The sequence below is a fragment of the Trachemys scripta genome, chromosome 1, assembly GCF_013100865.1.
Source record: "Trachemys scripta elegans isolate TJP31775 chromosome 1, CAS_Tse_1.0, whole genome shotgun sequence".
NCBI classification, from domain to species: Eukaryota; Metazoa; Chordata; order Testudines; family Emydidae; genus Trachemys; species Trachemys scripta.
In genome coordinates this window covers 4,397,973-4,408,312 of record NC_048298.1, presented here as the reverse complement: position 1 = coordinate 4,408,312, position 10,340 = coordinate 4,397,973, and the positions used below count along the sequence as shown (strand labels likewise).

General features: G+C 53.7%; 1 protein-coding gene across 1 annotated transcript in view; it reads right to left on the bottom strand.

Moving 5' to 3' along the window:
* SMO (smoothened, frizzled class receptor) overlaps positions 1-436 on the bottom strand; it is a 30,545-nt gene extending 30,109 nt beyond the window's left edge. Inside the window, exon 1 of the mRNA XM_034763817.1 lies at positions 51-436. Coding sequence (XP_034619708.1) covers positions 51-399 — 349 coding nt within the window. The 5' untranslated portion in view covers positions 400-436. The remainder of the gene's footprint in view (positions 1-50) is intronic.
* Between the last annotated feature and the right edge of the window lie 9,904 nt (positions 437-10,340).

Genomic DNA, 10,340 nt, shown 5'->3' with positions numbered 1-10,340 from the left:
CCCCCCCCCCATGCCCTGCCCCTCCCCCCCTGCATTAGCCCCCCCCGTACCGGACCAGAGCAGCAGCTTGTCGTGCGCCTCCTCCTGGGAGCCCGAGTCGGCGGCCAGCAGCGTGGAGGTGGCGGCGTAGGGCAGCGCCGAGCCCAGGCAGGCGTTGGAGCGGAGGCGCTCGCAGGGCGCCGCTCGCTTGCAGCGGTCCCGGGCGGCCGAGGCGTTGAGCTGCGCCCCGCGGCAGGCGGGCGGCCCCGGGCCCAGACTCAGCTGCAGCAGCAGCCCCCAGAGCAGGGGGCCCCGGGCCCAGCCCGCCGGGGCCATCCCCAGCCCCCCGCGCCCCTCCTCGCCTCCCCTAGGGCGAGCCGGGCCCCGGGGCCGCGGGCCACTTTGCAAACTCCCAGCCATCTTGGGCCGCCTCGCCCCGCGGCCCCCCCGCGCCCAGGATCATCCTAGCGACCCCCCCCAATATTCCCCCCTCAGCCTGCCCCCCCAGCCCCCGGGGGCGCTCCCCGAGCTCCTCAAAATGTCCCGCAGGAGGGAGGGACGGGCCTTGAAACGCGGCTCCCCCCCCCCGCTCCTTTTCTTGCGCGCAACAACTCGAAAAAGTTTGCAAAAAAGTTGGCAAGGGAAAGGAGGAAAGTTGGAAAACAGCCCCCCCCTCCCCGAATCCGCCGCCCCCCGGAATCCGCCGCCGCCTCCTCCTGCTAGAAACTTGTCTTGCGCCTTCTCCTTTCCTGCCTCCTTTGTTGTCCTGGCTCCTTTCTCAGGAATGCACAGGCTGGAGGGAGCCAAAAATCGCGAGCGAGAGGGGCCCTCCCCCTGCTCCGCACGGAGAGCGGCAGGGGAGACGTGGGGAGCAGAAAGGAAGCCCCTCGCCTGGCTTCCTAGCAGCGGGGATCCGTGCAAGTAACGGGGAGGGGGGGTCCCCCCAAATCGGGGACCGGTCAGCCGGCAGGGAGAAGAAAGCCGGAGCTCCCCCGAGGCTAAGGGAAACCCCTGTGGCTTGAACTCTTATGGTACATTTTGGGCAGGACAAAGGGACTGCACAGTGCCCCAGAGCAGGCTGTGTGTGTCTAATTCCAACTCCGGTTTGTTCCACTTCCAGGCGCTGCCCTTTGGCATCCGAGCCGGATTCTGCTCGCTGCCCTCTGCCAGGGAAGCCAGGTTCATACAATCATAGACTATTAGGGTTGGAAGAGACCTCAGGAGGTCATCTAGGCCAGTTCTGGAAGCGCCCTGGTTTTCAAAACGACGGGCACCCGTGATTTGTAAAAAGCCGCTGGGAGCCACAACCGCCGTCTGAATCCTTGCGCTGAATCTGCCCTCTGTTCAACGCCTTTGCGGACCCTTTTTTGGATCGTGGAGTTCAGACCCTCCTGGGCAGCGGTTTTCAAGCCGTAGTCTGTGATAACTCCTGCGGGTCCGCAGACTGTCTAAGATTTCCAAAGGGGGCCACTCCTCCATCTGAAAATTTGTAGGGGTCCGCAAATGAAAAAAGGTTGAAATCCCCTGATCTAGGGCAGTGGCTTTCAACCTTTCCAGACTCCCGTACCCCTTTCAGGAGTCCGATTTGTCTTGCATACCCCCTTCTCAACTTCCACACCCCTCACTTAAAAACTACTTGCTTTCAAAATCAGACATAAGAATACAAAAGTGTCACAGCACAATTACTGAAAACAGTGCCGACTTTCTCATTTTTACCATATAATTATAAAATAAATCCATTGGAATATAAATATTGTACTCACCTTTCAGTGTATCGTAGGTAGAACAGTATAAACAAGTCATTGTCTGTATGAAATTTTAGTTTGTACTCACTGTGCTAGTGCTTTTTATGTAGCCTGTTATAAAACTAGGCAAATATCTAGATGAGTTGAGTACCCCCTGGAAGACCTCTGCGCACCCCCAAGGATATGTGTAGCCCTGGTTGAGAACCACTGATCTAGGGCAGTAGTTTGGGGCTGCTAATGCCCCTCCCCCATCAACCTAAGGTTTTTGGAAGTTCCCCATCTCCAGCCCAGATCTGTGATCATTCATTGCCAGTAAATCCTTTATGTGGATTTTGTATCACTCCAGAATGTATTTAAATATATATGACACATTAATGCTATAGATTATTATTTAACTATCTATTACTTACCTATAGAAGAGCTATGTATTAGCTCACTTATATTCCGGTAGATTGTCCAAGCCACTTTTAAGCCCCATTGTGCTAGATGCTGGACAGTCTAGACATAAAAAACCAACAGTCCCTTCGCTCTAGAATTTACGCTCTGTATTTCCCCTCTGGTTCCAGGCTGTCGTTGCCCCAGTTTTTGTTCTACATGCCCACCAGCGCTTACCAGTGGTGCAGACCCGCGTGTGGCGGCACTCACGTTGAAGGCGGCATGGATGTTTTTACCACTGCCTCCAATTCAAAGCAACTGTTGACAACATGGGGATAAAAACACCATCAGGGTCCAATCCCCCCTAGTTCCCCTGGGTGCTGCCCGTGGAGCACTATTCATGGACAGGGTAGACAAATACCAGGGCAGCAGGGCCTTCAGCAACCCGCAAAACCTAGAGGTGCGGGGAGGGAGGTTGGACCCAAATGTGCCACCCCTGGAACAAACCTACGAGCCCAGCTGCATGTGTAATGCCGACAACACAGACCCTGGTCATCAGAGGGCAGGATCAAACCTGGGATCTCTGGAACTTAGTGCATGAGCCTCTACCGCATGAGCTAAAAGCCAACTGGCTGTTAGCTAAGGCTGTAGAGTAGACTCATTAATCTCTCGCTAAGTGGTCTTGGTGCCACTAGAAGGGACAGAACACCACACCCAGGACCAGGAGGTGTGGGTTACACATGCTGGCGCTCCAACAATCTGCTAATCTACAGTGCCAGGCAGCGAATTCAGCATGGCAACGGGGAAGTGTGTCCTAGCCTGCATCAGAGAGCAGACTACTGGCCCAGTCCCAGACAGAGCTCCCCCTTCATGTCGACTTTTAGGACAGTGAGTGTACATCTGTATGAAGAGGCGGCAGCATGGGGACAGGGGAATGGTGCCGGATCACCTGGGCACCCCATTTAAACCACCTCTATCTCAGTTTCCCCCTCTGTAAAATGGAGATAATATGCATGCTGGTAAAGTGCTCCGAGCGTCTTACATGAGAGACAGGAGCGAAAAGTTATGGTGCTAGCGGGGGAGGCTGCTATGATGCAACAGTTGGGGGTCTAAGGTCAAGCCTAAAAATATTAAGCCCGTTAAATGTTTTGCATTTAAATATACAGACACAGCTGCTTAAATAACAATCCAAGGTTCTTAACCTTCTCAAACGTATTGCGCTAACCCGAAACACTAAACCCCCATTGCGCTAACCCCAAACACTAAACCCCCATTGCGCTAACCCCAAACACTAAACCACCATAGGAAAGAAGGACAATGTGTTGTGCTAACCTGTCCAAGGTTTTAATGGTTTTTTAAAACCAAGGAATTTCAGCTTAGGTACTGCCCAGCTAAGGGTGAGAACTTGGCCCCCTCACAGAGTCACTTACTACTTCATAGCTGAGATTTTAGACGATCTGCTTTTAAAGTAGGAAAGAGATTCGCAGGGAAAGATCCAGAGGGGGCTGGAAAAGGCCCTGGACTGGGACTCAGGCTCTATTCCTGGCTCAAGCGCCAACTTCCTGTGTGACCTTCACTTTGCTTCTGTCTTGTCTGTTTAGACTATGAAGCCAGGGCTAGACTCCAGACTTACACTGGTATAACTATGTCGCTCAGGGGTGTGAAAAATCCTTGCCCGAGTGATGTAATTTACCGACCTAACCCCCGAGACAGTGCGACATCGACAGGAGAACATCATCCATCAACACAGCAACTAGCTATGGGGGCTGGATCACTTGGTGATGACCTGTTCTGTTCAGTCCAGTCCCTCTGGGGTATCTGGCATTGGCCACTGTCGGAAGATATCACGCTGGGCTAGATGGACCATTGGTCTGACCCCATATGGCCGTTCTTATGTTATGTTCTCTTGCGGAGATGGATTAACTATACTGACAGGAGAGCTTCTCCCATTGGCCTAAGAGCATCTTTGCTTAAGCGCTACAGGGGCCCAGCTGCCTTGGTGCAGCTCCGCGGATGCAGCATTTTAAGTGTAGATTTGCCCTAACTGTGACACTAGCAGACCAGGTGTCAGCTCCCGCCAAGGCCGCTAGGCCACAACTGAAGACTGACAAATGTATAGCTGGAAACCAGTCTGGCTCACCTGTGTGTTCATATTGGTAAAAAAAGAGGTTAAATTTAGAAGAATGGGTTTAGTCTTTATGGAACGCCGGTAGGATGCTGCATGTAGCAATCTCGCTTATAACAGCTGTCCCCATGTTATAAGGGGTTTGCATTGTAAACCTCTGTAACTCACCCTGCAGGAAAGCAGCATTAACTAATGTAAGATGCTGGCTTCCTACAAAAGGCGTTAGTCCAGCCCACCAAGAAGGCCCATTGAAACCAAACGAACCCTTGTGAATCATCAAAGAAAAAAAAGATTTTAACTGCAAACCTCCATGTGAATTCATCCCAGCAACTTGAACTCCTGGAGGAAGGGAATAAAAATCGCCAAGAAGAAACCGGGGCTACGTCTACACTAGAGAGCTTACAGCGTCACAGCTGTACGAATGCAGCCGTTTTATGCCGACAGGCGAGAGCTCTCCCGCCAACATAATTAAACCACCCCCAATGAGTGGCATTAGTGGAAGAAGCTCTCCCATCGGCAGTGCTGTGCACACTCCCACTTGTGCTGGCAAAACTTACGTCGCTCAGGGTGTTGTTTTTTTCATACCCTTGAGCGACATAAGTTTTGCCGTCATAAGTGGTAATGCAGACATGGCCTGGGTCTCCGTGCTGCTTGGACTTCAGAAAGGGCAAGATTTCTAAGCATAAGCAAGGGATCCCCAGCTGCTTGGCCTGGGCTAGCCCTAGAGGACATCTAGAGCTTGCATATTACGGCAGCTTCTAGTACCTTTGGGAACCTAAGACTGTCACTCATGTATGTGTGTACATTTACCTGCTTTAGCCTTGTAAATAACTCTCTTTTTCTTAGTTAATAAATCTTTAGATAGTTTATTATAGGATTGGGTACAAACGTTGTCATTGGTGTAGGATCTAAAGTGCAATTGACCTGGGGTAAGTGACTGATCCTTTGGGACTGGCAGTAACCTGAATATAGCTGTGATTTTTGGTGTAAGGGACCATCTATCACAAAGGCAAGCTTACCTGGGTGGTGTGATAGATTGTAGCTCCCATGGGGACTGTGACACCATGTTAAGGCTGGTGTAGTGCCTGAGGAGTTCACACCAAATCCATGGTGAAATCTATGTATAGAACTCACAACCAATTTGGGGTGTGTACCTTACTACTTAACAGGCTGCTCTGAGGTTAGTACCCCACCCCTTGAGTCACTCCAAGCAGCTTGACAAACTCTTTGGGAGTGGAAGGGGGTCTTATTGTGTGTTTATACAGCTCCTAGCACAATGGGGCTCTGAGCACAGTTGGCCTCTCCAGGCACTATTCATACAAACAGCACATCAAGCTGCTCCTTACAGGTGATTAGTAAAGAGCAACAGCTGGGTTGTGGCTTTTGTGATGTCTAATGAGGGTGTGGAAGATTCCCCCCCCCACACACACACTTGGTGCTTGCCTTAGAAACCTCCAGTCTGGCTTTCCCCAGTTTTTGCTGGAGGTCTCTTTGGAGAACCAGATAAGCGGAGCAGGGTCTTTCTCTGCCTTTAATTGACAGGACAGCAATGGTACAGCTTCAGCAGAGATCTCATCTCCTGCCTGTCCCGTGTTTGAGTTACAGAGACATTAACAAGAGAGAGATGTGCAGGCCTCAGGGGTGGGTTTTGCTGCCTCCCATGTCTGGTCAGGAGCTACCCCCCGTGTAACACTAAACTCGGCCTCCCTTATCTCACATGACAGCCCTGGCTCCAGCCGTTCAGGAGCGGACTCTGAAGGAAGTCCCACGCCTGTCCGGCTAGGTTGGAGGGACAAGGGCGATGATGCGGGGAGACAGACAAACAGCTGCTCCCCGGAGGGAACACAAGAGAATCCATCGAAGGAAGTTTTCCTCCTTATAGGAGACTGTCCAGTGCTATCGGCCAGAGCTGCTCCCCCTAGGGCTCGGCCCTGATTGAGGACAGTCCTTTAACCAGCCCCGTGCTACTGTCTTGGCTTCTGAGCCAGGTCTCACCCCAGCAGAACTCTGAAATGAGGCTGCCGTATTCTCTACCCGCAGGCCGCTCATCTGGTGGGACAGGACCCAGCTGTGATGCTGGGGGGATACTCACCGGGAACAAAGCCCACACCCCAAAGTGGCAGAAAAGAGAAGGCCAGGATGCAAATCCCTGCTGCAAAGGATTGTGGGAATATGGAGGATTGCAGGACAATTTGTCGTCTCCAAAGGGCGTTGAGAAGCACGGCTCTGTTTCTTCATTCCAGCCTTGAACAGAGGCCCCTGCATTAGCACCCCAGGATAGGTGTGTGCAGTGCGACTCGGCCATTCCTTGCCTTACTCACACACAGTGCGTTTGGGCTGCGCTTCCCAGGCCACCCCCCGAGTCGTTTGCACAGAGACGATCTAGCTTTCTCCAGCAAGAAAATCTGCTCGCAGCCGGGCCCTCCAGCCGTAGGACCGGGCCGGACCGGGCAGACTCTGCTCTTTTACACTAGTTTAAGTCTCCCTCGCCCCCTGGAGACACCAGCGCAGATTCAGTCTCTCCCAGCCCGTGGAGCTGAAACCTGGCCAAGGAGCTGGGGTGGGGGGAGGGGGAAGAGGAGACACGCAGGGGGACCACACACCGAGCCCAATGCTGGCAGTTCCAGCCAGGGCTGAGCCCTCCCTGCCTTTCCCAGCAAGCTGAATGGAGCCAGCAGAAGAAAAACCCACCCCCATCACAGCGAGCGCGGCCTGCTGAAAAGCTGGAGCCGTCCGAGCCGGGGAAGGCACCAAGGGGCCCGTTTCCAGGGAGGGGGCCTGGGGCCAGCTCCAGCTGCTGGCCTCGCAAGGCGTGTGGGGAGGGGGAGGGTTGGAGCCCAGGCAGCTGCTGGCCCTTTTCCAAACAGCCCACGGCCCCGTTTGTCGGGAGGCCAAGGAGCAATCTCAGCTCAAGACCCGGAGCCCCTTCTTATCCCCCTTTCCCAGAGGATGGGGCGGGAGAAGGGGCATGTGGGAAGAGAGAGTTGTACTTCTGTGATCTCACTTTGCTGTCATGTAACCAGTAAGGGAGGAGACGGCTGTGACCGAGTAAGGCGTATTAACCTGGTACTTACCTCACCTGCTGTTCGCGTACAGGGAAGTGCCCCAGGAGCCTACCGGGTTTTCGCCTTTTGAACTGTTATATGGAAGAAGGACAAGGGGGGCCCTGGACCTGATGAGAGATGAATGGGAGGGGAAGGCCACTCCCGAGGGAGAGTTGGTGGTGGAGTATGTCTTGACCTTCCGAGAAGGACTTGCTGAGCTCATGGGCTTGGCCAAGCAGAATCTGGCCAGAGCCCAGAGGAAACAGAAGGTCTGGTATGACCGCATGGCGCGGGCCTACGCCACCAGGTGATGGTTCTCATCCCTGTGAGAAGAAAAACTCCAGGCCGCCGGGGAAGGCCCTTTCAAGGCTGTTAAGCAACTAAATGAGGTAAACTATGTGGTGGAGCTGTCGAACTGGGCGCACACCGCCGGGTGTACCACGTGAATATGCTGAAGCCATATTATGACAGGGGGAATGTGGCGTTGGCCGTGTGTGGGCATTGGGAGGAGCAGGGAGATGACCCTTTAGTAGATCTGTTCCCTGAGACGGGAGCTGGCTCCCCCCTGGAAACAATTCCCCTCTCTGCTCGGCTAACCCCTGCTCAGCAAGTGGAGATCAGAGGGGTGCTGCATCTGTACCCACAGCTGTTTTCCACTCACTAATCTGACTGTCCCCCAGGTGGAGACAGGATCGCACCCGCCTACAAGATGCTCCCCATTCCGAGTCACAGGGAAAACTGCTCAGGACCTGGAAAGAGAGGCAATGACATGCTGGCTTTGGGGGTGATCCAGCCATCTTCTAGGCCTTGGGCCTCGCCGGTGGTGCCGGTCCCCAAAAAGGACAGGTCGATCCGGTTCTGTGTGGACTATTGGAAGCTCAATGCCATCACTGTAGCCAATGCCTACCCCATGCCCAGGCCTGATGAGCTCCTAGACAAGCTGGGAGGAGCTCGGTACCTTACCACAATGGATCTTTCAAAGGGCTACTGGCAAGTGCCGCTGGATGCAGATGCCAGGCTGAAATCTGCCTTTATCACCTCTCTGGGGCTCTGAGTTCCTGGCCCTGCCTTTCGGCCTCAAGGAGGCACCTGCTACCTTCCAGCGCCTGGTAGATCAGCTACTGAGGGGGATGGAGAGTTTTGCCATGGCGTATATTGATGACATCTGTGTCTTTAGCCAGACCTGGGAGGACCGTTTCCCAGGTTAAACAAGTGCTGGACCGACTCCAGGAGACTGCACTGACTATAAAAGCTGAGAAGTGCACGATGGGGATGCTGTGCAAGAAGGGGGAAGCCAGACAAGGTGGTCTGGACCAAGGAGTGCCAGGAGGCTCTCTGTGCGCTGAAGGAGGCTCTGGTCAGTGGCCCAGTTCTGGTAACCCCAGACTTTGACAAGCCCTTTATGGTGTTCACTGACCCCTCAGACATGGGACTGGGGGCGGTGTTAATGCAGGCTGATGAAAAGGAGGTGAGAGATCCCATCATGTACTTGAGCAAGAAGTTACCTTGGGAGCAAAACTACGCGGCCATGGAGAAGGAATGCCTGGCCATGGTGTGGGCCCTTAAGAAACTAGAGCCATATCTCTTTGGGCGACACTTCACCGTATACACCGACCACTCTCCCCTGACCTGGCTGCACCAGAGGAAAGGAGCCAACGCCAAGCTCCTGAGGTGGGGCCTGGTCCTGCAGGATTATGAGATGGACGTGGTCCATGTGAAGGGGAGTGCCAATGTGATAGCTGATGTGTTGCCCCAGAGAGGGGGCCCTGAACTTCCCCAGCTCACTGGTTAGAGTGACCCCGCTCAGTTCAGTCTCGAAGGGGGGAAAAAAAAGAGATGTGACGGAGCAGGGAGTACGAAACTGGTAATGTTGTGTGGGAGTTTTACTAGTTTACTGTCTGCATCAATATGGATGCTGGTGGGGTATCAGGGGGTGACTCCACTTGAGGGATCAAGTATCAGAGGGGTAGCCGTCTTAGTCAGAATCTGTAAAAAGCAACAGAGGGTCCTCTGGCACCTTTGAGACTAACAGAAGTATTGGGAGCATAAGCTTTCGTGGGTAAGAACCTCACTTCTTCAGACGCAAGACATCTGCATCTTCTTGCGTCTGAAGAAGTGAGGTTCTTACCCATGAAAGCTTATGCTCCCAATACTTCTGTTAGTCTCAAAGGTGCCACAGGACCCTCTGTTGCTTTTCACTTGAGGGGTGATACTTGAGCATGTAACCAGAGCCCAGGAATCTGGACAAAGGCTGGAAGAGGAGCTGGGATGTGTGGCTGGAGGGGATTTCAGTTTGGAGCTGTCTGGGGAAACAGAGGGAGGCCCAGCACTGGAGTCTTGGCTCCCTACCCCCACCCTCCCCCCAAAGATGGATCTGACTGAGGGGTCCTGTTTCCTCTACCTACAAGCTCTGTTTTGACTGGGTTCCTGTTGTCTAATAAGCCTTCTGTTTTACTGGCTGGCTGAGAGTCACAGTGAATCGCAGGAAGTGGCAGGTGCAGGGCCCTGACTCCCCCACACTCCATGACAAGGGCTCACTGCGGCCCAGCAGGGCAGGGCAGCGAGCAGCAATAGGCCCCAATGAGAAAGAAGAGCTTGGCTGACCAGAAGGAAGAGTTTCCTGATAGCGAGGGGTCTGCTGGGCTGGGGACACTTATAAGTAGACAGGACAGCCTCCTAAATGGCCCAATCCTGTCCTGGCAGGCGTGCTGGAACAATCTGTGCTGAGAGCCACTAAACCAACCTGTAAACCCTGCATAGAATAGAATGGAAACCACTTCAAGCTGAGGGGTGAGGAGGGGGAGCACCTAGGTGCACAGGTCAAGGAGCACGGCAGGATAGATTCATAGCCTTGAAAGGGACCATCACAGATTTAGCGCATCACACCGGCCTCGAATTTCACCCAGCCATTCCTGCACTGAGACCAGCAGCTCAGCATCACCACAGGGCAGGAGCTGCTGTCTTGTCCCCAGCACTATTACCAAGTTGCATTCCCATAGCACCTAAGAGCCCCAGTCACCGACCAGGCCCCTGTTGTATTCGGTGCTGTACAAACAGAACAGACAGATGCGT